The sequence below is a fragment of the Ovis canadensis genome, chromosome 5 (assembly GCF_042477335.2).
Source record: "Ovis canadensis isolate MfBH-ARS-UI-01 breed Bighorn chromosome 5, ARS-UI_OviCan_v2, whole genome shotgun sequence".
NCBI lineage: Eukaryota > Metazoa > Chordata > Mammalia > Artiodactyla > Bovidae > Ovis > Ovis canadensis.
This window is the reverse complement of record NC_091249.1, coordinates 62,302,196-62,319,572: the sequence shown is the minus strand read 5'-3', so window position 1 is coordinate 62,319,572 and position 17,377 is coordinate 62,302,196. Positions and strand designations below refer to the sequence as shown.

Genomic DNA, 17,377 nt, shown 5'->3' with positions numbered 1-17,377 from the left:
GGGTGTCAACAGTGTATCCAGCTTCTAACCACTCAGTGTCAGTAACCTCCTTCTGGCAGGTGGGACAACCAAAAATGTTTGCAGGTAAAGCCAAATAACCTCTTGGGGTTAGAATCATCCTCCACTGAGAACTGTGGTCCCATGTATTTGGTCACCCTAGTGTAGCGTGATAATCCGTTGACACAAATAGATGAATGGCCACTCTTGGATAAAAGTAACCTTGGTTGTCTGTGATTGAAAGCCCAAGTTTCCTGGAGATGAAAGACCTTGTTTCTGGGTCTTCGGTGATATGGCGCTGAGAACGTTGTTGTTAATAAAGTGATAGAATTTCAGTTCAGTCATTCAGTAAGCATTTTTAGACCTTGAAGAAGTTGTAGTCTAGTATGGAAAATAAACATTAAAAAAAAAAACCCTAGACCCGGGTTTGATCCATAGGTTGGGAAGTTCCTCTGGAGAAGGGAATGGCAACCCACTCCAGTATTCTTGTCTGGAATCCCATGGACAGAGGAGCCTAGTGGGCTACAGTCTGTGGGATTGCAGAGTTGGACACAACTGAGCAACTAATAATAAAACAACAATGGAAACATAGGTAAGAGGAACAGATGATCTTTTCAATGTCAGAGCATTATGAATGAAGCATAAAGTCCATTAAGGTGAGGATGGAATTCCAGTTTATTCAGAAAACACCCTTTCAACATATTCTGAATACCAGGTACTGTAATTTTTGTTGCAGTACATACCCCATTACCTACTGAGGAACATCAGTAAGAAACAATGATATAGTGGGTTGAGTGTTACGATCGAAGTAAACATAGGATACAAAGAGAGTGCATAGGACAGATAGCTAGCTAATCCAGTCTGATTAGGGAAGGCATCTTGAGAAGGTGAGATCTGAAGGAATGAGAGTTGACTAAGGGGGAAGATGGATTGACTTGGGAGGTGTATTGTGGTGCAGAGGCACTGAAGTGTGAAACAGACAGTGATCCTGAAGTACTGTATGGGAGGAGGGAATGTACAAAAGGGGCCAGATCTTGAAGAGCCTTTTATGCTTTGCCAGTTTGGATTTTATTCTTAAGACAGGAGAAATCTTCTGATGGATTTTAGACCAGACAGTGATAAACTTTTTCAGATTTTTATTTTCAAATGATAACTGGAGACTGTACTGGGAAGATTAGCAAAAGGGTAAGACTAGATGCAGGTAGACCAACTAGGAGGCTTTTGCAATAAACCAGTCTAGAGATGAGCCCAAGCTGAGGTATTGGCAGGAGGAATAAAGAGAGGTGATTAGACTTAGAAGATGTTTAGGAATTAGAACAAATAGAAATTGATGAATGGGTAACTAGATTTACAACAGTGTCCTTTACCTGAAGAAAGGAAATATAAGTAGGGGAGATACTGTTCTTTTTTACCCTACTAACTTAAAACCAGTTAAAATCAAAGGAGACATACGTATGAAGAGTAATGCTTTAGGAGTTTCTGGGTTTTTATTTATTTATTGTTTGGCCGTGCCACACAGTTTATGGGTTCTTAGTTCCCCTAGCGGAAAAGGCACTGGCGACCCACTCCAGTACTCTTGCCTGGAAAATCCCATGGATGGAGGAGCCTGGTAGGCTGCAGTCCATGGGGTTGCTAAGAGTTGGACACGACTGAGCGACTTCACTTTCACTTTTCACTTTCATGCATTAGAGAAGGAAGTGGTAGCCCACTCCAGTGTTCTTGCCTGGAGAATCCCAGGGACGAATGAGCCTGGAGGGCTGCCGTCTCGGGTTGCACAGAGTCGGACATGACTGAAGCGACTTAGCAGCAGCAGCAGTTCCCCTAGCAGGGTTTAAAGCCAGGCCTTTGGCAGTGAGAGCAAGGAGTCCTAACCACTGGACTACGAATTCCCATCTGTTTTTGAAAATAATTGTTTGATTGGTAAACTTTTTAAATTTATTTTTATTTTTGTTAAATTTCTTAATGAACTGTTTTTGTTTTCTCTTCAGTATATCTGTGCATGCGTATATGCTCAGTATATGCGTATATGCGTATATACTTTTTGCAAACCCTTGAACTGTGGCCCACCAGGCCCCTTCGTCCATTGTATTCTCTCAGCAAGAATACTGGAGTGGGTTGCCATTTCCTCCTCCAGGGAATCTTCCTGACCCAGGGATCAAACTGGCATCTCCTGCATTGCAGATAGATGCTTTACTGCTGAACCATCCTGTCCTTTGCCCCCAGTATATCTGTAATGCCTAACAAAGTTCCTAACATATGGTCAATAAATGTTTGTTGAATTCAGCCCACCTATTTTAAGAATAAGGAACGTTAGATAAGATAAAAAGTATAGTTCAGCTTCCATATTATAGCCAATTCAGAGGAAGTGAAAGGAGTAAAAAGGGTGGAGAGAGAAGAAACTTGAGGACCTGAAAGAGAATGAAACAATAGAGTGATGAATAGAGTGATGGCAAGAAACCCCTACTTATTTATTTGTTGCTTCTGATTTTATGTCTTGATGTGAGTGGAATGCTTCCTTTTGCATCTTTTCTGGAGTTCTAGTCTCTGAAGGCAGCTTTACACACACACACACACACACACACACACACACACACATATATATAAAATGAATATATATATATGAATATATATATATATATATATTATATTACTGTGTAGCATGGTGAAGATTTGGACTCTGGAACCAAACTGCCCAAGTTTAAGTCTTGGTTTTGCTATTCACTAGCTGTGTGACAGTGGATTTAAATTCTCCTCATCCATAAAGGGATTTATCTGTAGAACTTTTTCCTATGTGTTTGTTTTAAGGATTAAGTAAATTAATACATACAAAGCACTTATAGCAATGTTAAGTTGCCCAGCACATTGTAATTATACAATACATTGTAACTGTTCCAACTGGTCAGAAAAGCTCATCTACTTAATCTTTGCACAGTTCAGTTCAGTTCAGTTCAGTCACTCAGTTGTGTCCGACTCTTTGTGACCCCATGAATCACAGCACGCCAGGCCTCCCTGTCCATCACCATCTCCTGGAGTTCACTCAGACTCACGTCCATTGAGTCAGTGATGCCATCCAGCCATCTCATCCTCGATCGTCCCCTTCTCCTCCTGCCCCCAATCTCTTGCCTATTCTAACTTACTTAGCATCTCTTGTGTCATCCCGACTGCTTTAGTAGTTAAAGCTTATACTCCTGCTACCACTGTTCCACTTCTGTTCTATTACAGAAGTTAACCCTTGGACAGTCTGCTTAAAGTTTGGTTATTTTTCTGTATCTAGTTCTGAGTCAGTGGCAGAAGCAAAGGTATCTTTGTATACATAAAGATCTCCCATCTTTTTTCCAAAGCGAATATCAACTTGAATGATCTTATGTAATACAGACAGTTGTTATAAATGATTTTTCCTGAATCAAACTGACACCTGAATCTAGACAAATTAAAAAAAAAAAGACAAACACATATATAGAAATAGTATTACTTGTTTTTTACCAGAGTGGAATCATAAAATTTCTCACAATTTGCTTTTCCATTTGACAGTTTATCATGATCTCTGTAAGTTAGTATATGCATATATCTAAATCCATCCTTTTATTTAGTTTATGCACATACAGTTTTTACATAAAGGAGTTTTTTTTTTTTTTTTCCCCCTCACTGCACCCTTCATCCTTTAAAATACTTGTGTTAGCATGTTCTGGTACCACATGAAAAATATACATACACATATGTGGGGTTTGGGCTTCCCTGGTGGCTCAGTGGTAAAGAATCTGCCCGTCAGTGCTGGAGAGGCAGGTTCAATCCCTGTGTGAGGAAGATCCCCTGGAGAAGGAAACGACAATCCACTCCAGTATTCTTGCCTGGGAAGTCCCATGGATAGGGGAGCCTGGCGGGCTACAGACCATGGGGTCATAAAAGAGTCGAACACGACTTAATGACTAAACAACAACAACAATGCAGGGTTTAATGGGCTGTTTGGTTACAAAAATAGGATCATATTGTACCCATTTCTCTGCATTTTACTCTTCTCATTCAACACTATCTCCTGAGAAATCATTCAGAAGTCTTGGTATATCTCTAATTTTTTTCTTCTTTTTAAAATAATTGAGGTATAGTTGATCTACAATGTTATATTGGTTTCAGATATATACCATAGCGATTCTATATCTTTTCTGTACAGATGATCATATAATTTTTATTTTTCATTTTGTTAATGTGCTATATATCACATTGATTAATTTGCAGGTATTGAACCATCCATGCATCCCTGGGATGAATCCCACTTGATCATGATGTATGATCCTTTTAATGTATTATTGAAATCAGTTTGCAAATCCTTTGAGGACTTTTTTGTCTATGATCATTAGTGATATTGGCTTGTAATTTTCTCCTTTTGAGATATCTTTGGTTTTGGTATCAAGGTGATGCTGGCTTTGTGGAATGAGTTTGGAAATATTCCTTCTGTAATTTTTGGGAATAATTTGAAAAAAAAAAAATTGTTAGCTCTTTTCTAAATGTTTGATAAAATTCATCTGTGAAGCCATCTGGTCCCAGACTTTTGTATGTTGGGAGTTTTTTTAACTACTCATTCAGTTTTATTACTGGTAATTGGTCTGTTTATATTTTCTATTCCTGTTTTAATTTTTGGAGATTATATATTTCTAGGAATATGTCCATTTCTTCTAGGTTGTCCATTTTATTGGTATATATTAAAGATAGCTTTATTAAGGGATAATTTGTATACCATAAAATTTACCCATTTTAAGTTTACAGTTTATTGAGTTTTTGCTAACTTACTAAGTTGTGTAACCATAATTATAATCCAGTTTAGAAAATTCTGTCATAACCCCAAATTCTCTTTAGTCTATTTGCAGTCAGTCCTACTCCCATCCCCAGCAGATCTGCCTTCTGAGTGTGCAGTTTTGCCTTTTCTAGAAATTTTAAATGGAATCTTGGAATATTTAGTCTTATTATGTGGCTTTTTTCACAGAGTTGTTTTTTGAGGTTTGTCCATGTTGTAGCATATGTCAGTAGTTCTTTTCTTTTTACTGTCAAGAAGTATTTCATTGTCTGGATATATACCACATTTCATTTATGCATTTACTAGTTAAGCCAAGTCAGATGGTCTTTATTCCCTTTCTTCAAATACATTTTTAAATAGAATCCTAAAATCTTTCATGTACTCTTTTTAAGACCAGTGATAATAGAACTTCCTTGATTCTTGTGGAAGAGAGGAGTTCAGAATTCTACATTTTTAACCTTTCAGGTACTTCCTTAGGGACCTTGGAACATAGTTGGAAAACTACCAATCTGAAGCATACTCTAGGAATATCTTACCCTTTATTAAGAAAATATATGTATAAATGCTAATATCCAGAGGAAATAAAGTGAAGAAAACCTTTGTGGTGTTAGGAAACACTTTTTTTAAAAAAAACCAGAATGTGTGATAGATCAAATATATTTTCCAAGGAAATGATGATATTGTCTATACAATTTGGCTTTTCTGCAAGGACTTTGGGGGAATGAGTTCATGCCTACCTTGTGAAATGCTGCCTATTTTAGTGACTTATTTTAATCTTTTTAGTTGTTCACATATTTTTTTTTCCAATCAGGCAATTATTATAGTTTGCGTTCTCAACATGAGAAAGCAGCCTTGTATTTCCAGAGAGCCTTGAAATTGAATCCTCGGTATCTTGGGGCCTGGACGCTGATGGGACATGAGTACATGGAAATGAAGAATACGTCTGCTGCTATTCAGGCTTATAGGTAAGGTTTTAGTTGGACGGTGAGGTGGAGCAGATTGTTGTGATTTTAGGAACCTCTGGGAAGATCACCTGGAGAAGGAAATGACTTCGCACTCTAGTTTTCTTGCCCATGGATAGAGGAGCCTAACAGGCTACAGTCCGTGGGGTCCAAAGAGAGTCGGACACAACTGAGCAACTAACACTTTCACTTTATTGAGTCTGCAAGTCGCTAATTTTGATTCTGCCTCCTTACCAGTTTTCTCTTCCATTTCTTAGGCATGCTATTGAGGTCAATAAGCGGGACTACAGAGCCTGGTATGGCCTTGGGCAGACCTATGAAATCCTTAAGATGCCGTTTTATTGCCTTTATTATTATAGACGGGCCCACCAGCTTCGGTAAGTCTGACCACCACCTGATGATATGTTTGTTGTGGGAAGGACTGACACTTTTCTTTCTCTTTGGATAACTACTGAAGAATCACAGTGAATGGTTTTGACTTTTGGAGACCTAAGTTTAAACATGCCATATGTTGTTTGGTCATTTTTATGTAGTGTATTCTACTAATATGTTAATAGCATAACTGTGGGGACTTCCCTGGTGATCTGGTGGTCAAGAATCCGCCTTGTAATACAGGGGATGTGGGTTCGATATGTGGTTGGAGAACTAAGATCCCACATGCTGTGGAGCAACTAAGCCCAGGCGCCACAACTACTGAGCCTGTGCATCACAACTTGAGTCCCTGCCCTGCCGTGAGAGATCCTGCATGATGCAATGAAGACCCCCCCCCATGCTGCAACTAAGACCCAAGGCAGCCTAAGTAATTAATTAATTAATTTTAAAAGTAGGATAATTGTGAACATAAAATAATATATGAAGTATTGGATTAAAGCCCATTCCTTTCATGGGTTTGAAACAGTTGTGGTGGTGGTTCCTCAAGGGAGGACTTCAGTTATCTTTAAAGTCTTTGCTCAGGTTTCCTATTTCTCGTTCCTCACAGGCCCAATGATTCTCGTATGCTGGTTGCTTTAGGAGAATGTTATGAGAAACTTAATCAACTAGTGGAAGCCAAAAAGGTACCTGAAATTGGGTTCTGGAGAATTTATGTGGAAACCTAATGTTTGGATGAGGGGTCAAGCTATTGGTGCTTAATTTTCCTTCATTTGTATCTGTCTACATAGGGAAGTCTGAATATTTATAGGCTCATAGTGTGTATAAAGCAAAGCAGGGCTGACATAGTGGGAATGTTAATATGTAGCCTGGACCTCAGATCTAGTAAAAAATGCTTTGTATTCTCTTAAGGCTGAACTTCAGGGACCTGCATGAGTCATGGCACATGGGGCAATGGTTGAAGTGACTAGTTTCTTTCTTTATTGACAGTGCTATTGGAGAGCTTATGCCGTGGGAGATGTGGAAAAGATGGCTCTGGTGAAACTGGCAAAGTGAGTGAAAGAGTGAAATGTTAGTTATATTTCTATTGGCTTCTATGGTAGGTGGATCCTGCATGTTCTAGAGCCTCTTATCCATCATCTACATGAATGAGGGGATGTTCAGTTCAGTTGCTCAGTCGTGTCCAAATCTTTTTGACCCCATGGACTGCAGCACGCCGGGCCTCCCTGTCCATCACCGACTCCTGGAGTTTCCTCAAACTCATGTCCATCGAGTCGGTGGTGCCATCCAACCATCTCATCCTCTGTCATCCCCTTCTCCCACCTTTAATCTTTCCCAGCATCAGGGTCTTTTCAAATGTGTCAGTTCTTCGCATCAGGTGGCCAAAGTATTGGAGTTTCAGCTTCAGCATCAGTTCTTCCAATGAATATTCAGGACTGACTTACTTTAGGATTGACTGGTTGGATCTCCTTGTAGTCCAAGAGACTCTCTCAAGAGTCTTCTCCAGCGCCACAGTTCAAAAGCATTAATTCTTTGGCGCTCAGCTTTCTTTATGGCCCAGCTCTCACATCCGTACATGACTACTGGGAAAACCATAGCTCTGACTAGACTTTGTTGGCAAAGTAATGTCTCTGCTTTTTAATATGCTGTCTAGGTCGTTCATAACTTTTCTTCCAAGGAGCAAGCATCTTTTAATTTCATGGCGGCAGTCACCATCTTCAGTGATTTTGGAGCCCCCCAAAATAGTTTGTCACTGTTTCCAACTGTTTCCCCATCTCTTTGCCATGAAGTGATGGGACCAGATGCCATGATCTTAGTTTTCTGAATGTTGAGTTTTAAGCCTAACTCAGGGTTGTAGTACAGTATATGAATACTGATCTGGAAACTTAGTCATCTTGACTCAAGAGAATGCTAGTACTTTTTGAAGGGGAATTGTTTTCCCATTTGGAAAATTCAAGAACTAATTGAAAGAAATGGAATTTTATGTGAGAGCAGTCTGGAGAAACTAAGTTAGGTATCAGTCTCCTCCTAAGCCCCAGGAAAATACAGAATAACTCAGAAATGATAGGGAAAGAGGTTCTTAAATGCAATTTCATTCCTACTAATTATTTTCTGGATTCTTACAAAAAATCTGAATTGCTTGGTATCTTTTTGACCTGACTTAGGTTATTACCAGGCAGTTTTTGCAATGGTATATTATCCAGCTTAAGTATTTACTAACTTTCCCTCCATCACCAGAAGCAGAATGATTTGAAACTTTGATGAAGTAACCATCACTTCTGGGCACTAATATTATTCTGGGTCCCACTGTGTCATTTATGTCAAAATTTGTACTTGTCTATATATTGTCATTTTTTGATGTTACTTGTGTACTTTTACTTTTTTTTATCGCTAGCTTACTTTTCAATATGATTTGTACCTAAAGACCAATTTCTTTTGTAGGCTTCATGAACAGTTGACTGAGTCAGAACAGGCAGCCCAGTGTTACATCAAGTATATCCAAGATATCTATTCATGTGGGGTATGTGTCATTAGCATGAGAATTGGGTTGCTGATCTTATTCTTATCACCTCAGTCATTCCTGCTTTCCTTATCTAGGAAATAGTGGAACACTTGGAGGAGAGCACTGCTTTCCGCTATCTGGCCCAATACTATTTTAAGTGCAAGCTGTGGGATGAAGCTTCAGCTTGTGCTCAGAAGTGTTGTGCATTCAATGATGTAAGTATCAGTACTTTAGTGAAAGACTTGGATTTTAAGTTTGAGGACATGACTTTACTGTGATCTGGGTGTGGAAGGTGGTTAAAAGGGTGAGTGGAGAGGTTACTTTGTTTTGAGGAACTTTATAAGTCAGTATTTTAGAACCTGGTTTTGAGAATAACCTTGGATATATTTTGATACATTTGCTTGACCTTGTTTCAGACCCGGGAAGAAGGTAAGGCCTTGCTCAGGCAAATCCTACAGCTTCGGAACCAAGGCGAGACTCCCTCCACTGAGATACCTGCTCCCTTTTTCCTCCCTGCTTCACTGTCTGCTAACAACACTCCCACACGCAGAGTTTCTCCACTCAACCTGTCTTCAGTCACACCATAGTTGGCTGCTTTCAAACCTGAACATTGCCAGACCCATATTAAGCCTTATCTCCATGTAAAGAACAGCCACGTCTATTTTTCCAAGGACCTCTTTGTTTGTACAACTCCTTGGGGACAGTTTATAGAATCACCTTCAGAGTAGACTGACAGAAGAATCCTGGCAGTAACAGATACTGTCTTTTGCCAGTTTGAAGCACTTCTATCTCCCTTCTGTTCAGAGTGGCTACAGATCTTGGCCTTTTCCCCAGGTCTTTTGGCACCCCCACAAAACAACCCTTAACAGCACTTTAGCACAGGCAAGTCTACAGGAACAAAATTTAAATGCTGCTGGGAGTGGGAGATTTCTCTAGAAAGGGAAGGAAGAAAGCCTGCCACTTTACCCTCTGCTGACAATAGGGCACTGGATACCCTAGGAAGGTCAGGGCACTGGATAGATACACATGACTCATCATTCTTTGATGTGCTGAGCATGACTACTCTGATATCAGAGATTAGTTTTAAATGGATTCTAGCTGTACTTTTGTTCTCACTAGGAAGACATTCTTCCAAAACATGATTTTGGGGTGTCTCCTAGAAACTTTCAAATTGGAAGTAACAAGTAGAGTTGAACAGAGGGGCAAAAGGACTGAGTGTGGAACTGATGGCCCCTACTAAGGGGAAACGATGTCTAGAGTTAGCTATACCCTTACTAAAGCAGAGCAAGAGTTTCACAGATATTTGGGTGTGTAACTTTTGTGACTATACAGATAATAAACTCTAAGTTGGTCTGTTTTAATAAATATTTTTGACATAATTGTTTGTGTCTCTTCCCCCTGCCCCATCTCCAGCAGAATGATAACCTTCACCTGTCAGACAAGTTAAAAGTAATCATTTCTGCTGTATTCTTGGAGTTTCGGGCCTGTGCTCGTGTGTTCCGTAGGAGGTAATATGCTGTGATTATGTCTGCTGTGATTGGTTTGTACAGTGGATACTATGGGTTATTCTGAGCTCAGGGCCCAGCCTTCCTTGATTCTTTTTCCAGAATAAGTTTGTTACCCATTCATCTCCTAATATATGACATTTCACTTTTTATTAAGGAAGGTTTAGAATATCTAATGTCCCTTGAATTCATTTCTTAACAAGATTTCTTGAGTTAGCTATATACCAGTTGCTGGTCTCCACTGCCATGCCTGTGCAAAGTTCCCAGGAGCCTGGATGATATTTGATTTTCAGTTTTTCTGCCCCTTTTATAATTTACTTCAATGATAATGCTAGATTTGGAATTCAGATTTAAAATGTGAATAATATCTTTATTTTAATATAATTTTTGTGTGCACAGAAACCATATAAGTAAAAAAGTGTAAGATTACATAGGTGATTATATTACAAAAGGGAGAAAAACTACTAGTGTCTGAATATTGCATTTTAGATACAGTTTCAGGTATATATATGGTAAAGCTTTAAAGAAACCTATTTCTTAAACTGAGCAGCAGACCCACCTGAGGGAAGTGCTCTCTCCTCACAACCTTAGTATTTTTTGCCAAAAGGCCCAGATTTGAGTAAAGGGGAACGCCGTGAGCGCAGGATTCGGGCATAAGGGCTGCAGTCTGTGGAACTTTGGCAGGTGGGTGTTCGGGGAAGTAAGTTACGAAGAAACGGTTTCTTCCCTGGGGGCTGCTGGTTTGGTTGCTGGTTTTCCTGGTTGGCACCAAGGCGCTTTTTGGTAGAAGCCTGGCCTTGGAGTTTCAGTACAGTATGATACTGCTCCGCGATGCATGCTGCCTTCTTCCGAAGGTCCAGTTTTACTAGTGTCATATTATTCTGCAACTCAGCCAGCGTCTGATCCTAAGGAAGATGAACAGAGTTATAGAAAACATTTCTGTCTGATCTATTAGAGAAACTCAAGAAGGCAAGGTAATATACACTATAGTTAATAAAACAACTTTTTACAAAGACTAGCTCTGTATGGTCAGAGCTTTAATTGAATGGTGTGTATGTTGGGGGTGGGTATTGGTTTTTAAGACCCAAACAAATAGCACTGAATAGGAGGACCTTTTCTAACACATCAGGTGGTATGAGCCTGAATTTTACTTAACCTCCAAGAACCTCAGTTCCTGGGTGGGTATCAAATTAGGATGTATTTTTTTACATTTCCATATATCTGGATGGAATCAGGGTGCATTTATTGATGACAGTGTCATAGGTTAATTGTTAGTGTTTTGTTTTACTATTGTATGTTACAGTTAAAGCATCTTGGATGAAATATGATAATATCTCCCTCCCTAGGATAGTTATAACAGAAAAAGCCTATAATAACTTAGCGTAACGCCTTATCTTCCTCACATATACTCTGACATGGGCTGATGGGATAAAGCGATATATAGGCTGCCCCAACCTGTTTGATTAAGATGTCATCACAAGTGGCCAAGGCTTGGCGAAGTTTTCCTGCTCCAGTGTTGTGGCAACAGGCTCTTTCCGCTGACTGGAGAGACTCACCAAGTTTCTGAAGCTCTGTCCGCAGTAGCCTTATATTCTGAAAAAGGAAGAGTAGGAACCAAATTGTGGCCAAGACGTCACACCAAATGACCTATAGGAGTCAGAGAACCAACCGTCTAAAGAGAAGTAAAATTAGAAAGGCTAGCCATAAGAATGCAGTAGCCACTCTCCAGGATGGCACAGAAAGCATCTTGTCCTCATGTAAACCAGGGATACAGTGCTGGAAACTGTCTTAGGTGAGAGCTTTGGTAATGGAGAAAGCTAATTACCTTCTGGCCCTCCTCTAACTTCTTGTCCACATCAACGATGAAAGGCTTGGCTGAGGGTGGGGGTTCTAACATTTTCTGGTACTTCTGCAGCTCTGAAGGGAAAAAACAATAACCTCACATGTGTAGGCTTTCTAGCCTTGGACTTACCTCTTTAACTGAATTAACAGTAGTTTGCAAAAAACATAACAAGTGAGGCCATGTGCATCCTAGAATGAAAGGTCAGGGGGATGTGGCTTGGCAGTCAAGGAAATTATGTTGGAGTTGGCCCCAGAAGGCCTAAGTTTGAAGAACAGCTCTCCCTGAAATACTTCTGCTTGTGCCCTCTCTCCCTCTTCACCTTCAGTGGTGGAGTTTAGCTCTGCTTTGCATTGTTCCAGTTTAGCTTTAATCTCGTGGAGCTGTTGGGTGGAAACAGAAGCCAATCTTTGTGATCGCCGTAGGGACAGTTCAGACTCTGAGGGTTGATGGGCCACATGCTGCTGTCTGGCTTCCTGCAGGAGAGCTTCTAACTCTTTAATCCTCTCATCTCGCTCCTAAAGGGAAACAGAACACAATTCTGTTCAGAGTCAGACAAATCCTATAGGTATAGATGACTGAAGGATGAACAAAAATTTCCCTGTAAATTAGCATTTACACCATTTCTTGGCCAGTCAAACTCTAAATCAGTTCATCAAATATAGACTGACATAAAGCACTAAGGGGGCGAGAGAAAGGTGAATTACACATTCCGCCCCTACTTTATCTCAGGCAAGCTAGTGATGGGAATCTGAGAAGCTACTTGGGGCTGGTTCAGGGCAACTCACCTGAAGTTCTTCTTGGTAAAAACTTGTCAGTGACTCCTTGAGGATTGTTAGTTTGTCTTCATACAGTTCCTCTAGTAGTTCCTTTTGTGTGTCCAAATGTTCACTGTCAGAGGAGAAAAGAGAAGTCAGTGCAGATTCTGAGGAGTGAGCTTGGAAAGCAGATCTTGAGGCACTACTCCACCCTAGTCTCTACTCCCTACCCTATGGTCTCAGTGATAGAACAAGAGGGGTTACTTGGCTGGTACCTGCACCACTGTTCTCGTTGTTGCATCTGCTCCACCATCTCATTGCAAATTTCATCACGGAGCTGCATCTCCAGCCGCAACTTTTCCTGCCGTTCTTTCAAAAGCAGTGCTTTCATGGCTTCTACCACCTGTAGGAGCTCCTAGGAGGGACACACAGGTCAGAGGTCATCAGAAGTCCATGCCCTAAAAAGGTACAGGTCCACTTGGAACATAGCATGGAAAATGTATAGTCATCAAGCTGCTGCACCAAAGTTTTCCTGCATTCTTACCTCCTTCCCATATGTGGACATGTCAACTTCATTTTCAATGTCATCACCAAGGCCTGGGTCAGTCTTAGCTCCAGTCTCTAAGCTGGGAGAAGCGTGCAGACTGTGTTCCTTGAGGAATGAATGGATCGATGGAAATCCCAGTTGCACAGGTGGAGCATGCACAAGCTAGTGAGGGGAAAAAAATCTTAACTGAATCCATTACTAGTTCCTAGTAGCTTTCTCAGGTACCAGCCCAAAGTGAGCACAATCATCCCACCTATAGCTTCGCACCTGGCTAGCAATGGCTGAGAACTTGGCCACATGAAGGGTCTCATCATAGGTAGATGCACAGGGATTCACATTGACAATCATGCAGGAGCGGCCTCGGCCTGTGAAGAAGCCTTGAAACACTCGAGTCAGCTTGCTGTCACGGAAGGGAACCAGGTTCTGCTTTGACCTGGCAGGGAATTAAAGAGAATAGTGCTGTGAGCAGAGCTCTAGCCCCTGAGGAGATACTAGCACTAGCCCCTGTGATGATCAGGAAGTTTCTTAGCAAACTGCAGAGTGCCAGGCCATCTGGCTTGTAGTGAAAAGCTTACCGGTTCTGCTGGTTTTGGCGCAGAGCAGCGATACAGCGGCCCAGGGTATGCAGAGAAGTGTTAATGTTTCCTGCTTCCTTCAGCCGCTCGCCACTCTTTTGATCTTTGCAGCGCTCTGAGCCAGCGAGATCGCAGAGTGATAACCTTGAGTGATGGACAGGATCTGACATTAGGACCCCACGTTATATGCTTTTTAGCCCCTTCATATAGTTCTAGGGAGGGGAGGACCTATGAAGAAACTCTGTACCCAAGGAAACAGAACATGAATCTAATGGAAGTAATTCCTCTGAGGACTGTCTTGTCCCCTCCCCCAACCACCATTTAAGGCCCCAAAGCCCAAATTTCTAAATGGAAAAACTTACTCGCTAATCTTGGGGATTATATCTCCTTCCCCCTGAAGGTGCAGGATCCGGATTGAGAAGATGCTATGACTAGAAGTTAAAAAAAATAAAAGTCACTGCATATCTTCTATGACCAGTTGGAGGACTAATGTTTCCTGAAACACAGTGAAAGGCTGACTCATTAACCTACTAACCTGCGGCTGGAGTTGTGGTTCAGGTGGGTGCTGGCAAAGCTCTGGTTTTTACGACCCACTTTCAGGAGCTTCCAGGCCTCCTCAGCATCCTGAACATGAATCCAATTGAGATCTGATGTAAAGATGAGCATACATAAGATGGGAGCAACTAACTCTTTTCCAAGTCTCTCCCAAGGTCCCCTCCAGGGTTCATGCCAGCCACTGTGCTTTCCCATACCTTTTACATAGGGATTGCCATTCTGATCCTCACACAGCCGCAGAGTCTGCCTCTTGCGCTGCTGGCTAGGCGGTTCTAACAGGTCATAAAGCAGTTCATTGTAGATCTCAAAGAAGGAGATCCAGATGGAGAAGCGAAGATCTGCAGGGACACTTACAGGGGCAGTGTCTGGTTGTGCCCATCGGTGACTCATTTCTGGGGAAAAAGCCAATGTCCAGAGCATCAACTCAAGGGTAATCCACCTCTCCTTTAGCCTGCAGGGGCCGCAGAAAGTGGAACACAGGTTACAACCTCTGATCTTTACCCTTGAGTTTTGGGGAGCAGAAAATGGATTCCTACTGTTAATTGGCACAGAGCCCAGTCATGGTACATACCATCCAGCTGGCTACTGCTGGGAAACTGGCTACTGGAGGAGAGCCCTGCAATGCCACTGTCAAAGCTGGTGCTGGTACCCATCCGGCTGTCAATGTAGACACTTTTCTTCAAGGAGGTGGACAGCTCCTCCTGGAGGGGTCCAGGGATAAGATAAGCACAAAACTTTCTGGAGGTTTGTCCCCTATCCCTGCCTCTGTGAACACCAACACTTTACCTCTTGGAGGCCTCCATTTAGTAGGGCCAGTTTCTTTAATTCCTCCTGCCGGATCTGCTTGCTGTCTAGCCACATTACCTCAGTGGAGAACAAGGGCTTCAGATTAGGTGTTGGATGAAGCTGGCCTTGGAGGCTACTGAAGATCAGAGCCAGGGACCTGGGCAGGATCCCACCATCCTTGATGGTACCTGGAGGCATGCGAAAGATGGACAGTTGCAGCAAGCACTGTTCAACTCAGAGCATCAAAAGCCAAGGACAGTCAGCAGTTCTGTGAGGTCTAATACTCACCTTGAATTGTGTAGGTTTTCCCTGAGTTGGTGACTCCATATGTATAGATGAGCCAGTTCTGTCCTTTAAGTACATCCTTTACCATCTCCTTCACAGTCAGGTTGAAGAAAGATGCTTGTCCCACTTCTGGTCCAAAGATCTAGGGACAGACTCAATTTCTCAGAGGCCCATCCTTCATCTGGAGAAGGCAATGGCAACCCACTCCAGTATTCTTGCCTGGAAAAATCCCATGGATGGAGGAGCCTGGTAGGCTGCAGTCTATGGGGTCGCTAGGAGTTGGACACAACTGACCAACTTCACTTTCACGTTTCACTTTCTTGCACTGGAGAAGGAAATGGCAACCCACTCCAGTATTCTTGCCTGGAGAATCCCAGGGACAGGGGAGCCTGGTGGGCTGCCATCTATGGGGTCACACAGAGTTGGACATGACTGAAGTGAGTTAGCAGCAGCAGCAGCATCCTTCATCTCCCACTTTTCCCTGTGTCAAGCCAGAAAATACATCCCTTCCTGGGTGGTTGGCTCTGGAGACTACTCAAGCAGCTTCTTCCTGCAGTGCTACCAGTTGCTGCCTAAATACTCTCTGCCAGTCCATCTTTCATCCAAATCAACAAATACTTACAGAATGCTATCCACTAAGTCCAATGCTGCACACAATATGGAGCAACATAATGGTCACAAGCATGGGCTTGGTAGATAGATGAATCTAGATTCAAGTCCTAACTCTACCAATGACTAGCTACATGGCCTCAGGAACATATTCAATGAGTCACAATATCCTTACCAGGAAAATAGGAACAGTGATGATAGTAACAACAGAGTTGTTGGGAATTAATAGTACATGACAAACTCACAACACATAAGGGTCCCCAAAACTGTAGACATGCATATATAATAAACTCAGTCAAGTAAAATGCTTTCCTTCTGAAGAGGGAATAAAGTTGCCCCTACATGTTGGTCCCTTGTTCACATATCAGTAACTCCATACCTGGGAAAAGGTGAATCTGTGGGTGGCCTGTCCAATTCCTCGTTCGTTGCTCTTCTGGGCAAAAGAGTCCTTGGGTGCCTGAAGGGCAAGGGTCTCCATATTCTCAATACAGACACAACCCTGAGATGGGGGAAAACAGTTGTCACAGAAGGAAACAATTCTGGGAACCTCTGCTGTACGTATCATTCCTTCTTTTAAATCCTCCCTCCTCAGAAACGTACCTGATCCTCCTGTCGTTCTAACTCCGAAGGTAACAAGGGCCTGACCCTCAGGTATACTTTCACCTTCTCTATACCATCTTCAGATGGAACCTGTTAGTAGAATTCCCAGTCAGAATCACAGATTAATCTCAGTTACTTCTGAGCAGATGGGCAAACACAACATAGTCTCTGGGAATCATGCTAACACTATCCCAATTAACTTCAGATGACTCTGTGCCATTACTCTGGTTCCATAATCATTCCAACCCACATGGAGGTTTTCAGTAATCACCATTCCTTGTCTCTTCAGTATCCTGCAAACTTGGCGTACCACAGATTATCTGCATCAGAAGTGGCTGACTGGTATGAAAATCAGTGTGTAATATTCACAGTAGTGAAGCACTTTGCGTGTGTGCTAAGCCACTTGTGTCTGACTCTGTGACACTATGAACCATAGCCCGCCAGGTTCCTCTGTCCATGGAATTTTCATGTGCTCTGTCCAAGAATACTGGAGTGGGTTGCCATGCTCTCCTCCAGGGGATCTTCCCGGCCCAGGGATTGAACCCATGTCTCTTACGTCTCTTGCATTGGCAGGTGGGTTCTTTACCATTAGTGCCACCTAGGAAGGCCCAGTTAAGCACTTTGGAGGCAGACATACCTGAATTTGAGTCCCAGTTTCATCATTTAGTAACTATGAGATCTTAAATAATCACACCCA

The 17,377-nt window shown here is 41.9% G+C and overlaps 2 protein-coding genes across 4 annotated transcripts in view; one reads left to right on the top strand and one right to left on the bottom strand.

The window, feature by feature from the left end:
- The window catches only part of CDC23 (cell division cycle 23), a 29,522-nt gene that overhangs the window by 10,285 nt on the left and 1,860 nt on the right, over window positions 1-17,377 (top strand). Inside the window, exons 10-17 of one of the 2 annotated variants that reach the window (XR_011446601.1) lie at window positions 5,598-5,751; window positions 6,006-6,125; window positions 6,728-6,803; window positions 7,108-7,169; window positions 8,560-8,638; window positions 8,716-8,835; window positions 10,034-10,128; window positions 14,246-14,403. Coding sequence is in view for 1 of the 2 variants with exons in the window: in XM_069589824.1 (XP_069445925.1) it covers window positions 5,598-5,751; window positions 6,006-6,125; window positions 6,728-6,803; window positions 7,108-7,169; window positions 8,560-8,638; window positions 8,716-8,835; window positions 9,037-9,207 (782 nt within the window). In the remaining variant the exon portion in view is untranslated. Of the gene's footprint in view, window positions 1-5,597; window positions 5,752-6,005; window positions 6,126-6,727; window positions 6,804-7,107; window positions 7,170-8,559; window positions 8,639-8,715; window positions 8,836-9,036; window positions 10,000-10,033; window positions 10,129-14,245; window positions 14,404-17,377 lie in introns of those variants that run through there. The other variant, XM_069589824.1, reaches the window with a different exon arrangement.
- Window positions 10,475-17,377, bottom strand: part of KIF20A (kinesin family member 20A) — an 8,757-nt gene continuing 1,854 nt past the window's right edge. For both annotated transcript variants that reach the window (XM_069589823.1, XM_069589822.1), the window contains 17 exons: window positions 16,681-16,770; window positions 16,460-16,579; window positions 15,475-15,613; window positions 15,187-15,374; window positions 14,972-15,101; window positions 14,598-14,792; window positions 14,381-14,492; window positions 14,208-14,276; window positions 13,846-13,989; window positions 13,538-13,703; window positions 13,268-13,432; window positions 12,999-13,138; window positions 12,754-12,856; window positions 12,288-12,483; window positions 11,951-12,042; window positions 11,581-11,718; window positions 10,475-11,030 (listed from right to left, as the gene is read on the bottom strand). In XM_069589823.1, coding sequence (XP_069445924.1) covers window positions 10,713-11,030; window positions 11,581-11,718; window positions 11,951-12,042; window positions 12,288-12,483; window positions 12,754-12,856; window positions 12,999-13,138; window positions 13,268-13,432; window positions 13,538-13,703; window positions 13,846-13,989; window positions 14,208-14,276; window positions 14,381-14,492; window positions 14,598-14,792; window positions 14,972-15,101; window positions 15,187-15,374; window positions 15,475-15,613; window positions 16,460-16,579; window positions 16,681-16,770 — 2,505 coding nt within the window. In that variant the 3' untranslated portion in view covers window positions 10,475-10,712. The remainder of the gene's footprint in view (window positions 11,031-11,580; window positions 11,719-11,950; window positions 12,043-12,287; window positions 12,484-12,753; window positions 12,857-12,998; window positions 13,139-13,267; window positions 13,433-13,537; window positions 13,704-13,845; window positions 13,990-14,207; window positions 14,277-14,380; window positions 14,493-14,597; window positions 14,793-14,971; window positions 15,102-15,186; window positions 15,375-15,474; window positions 15,614-16,459; window positions 16,580-16,680; window positions 16,771-17,377) is intronic.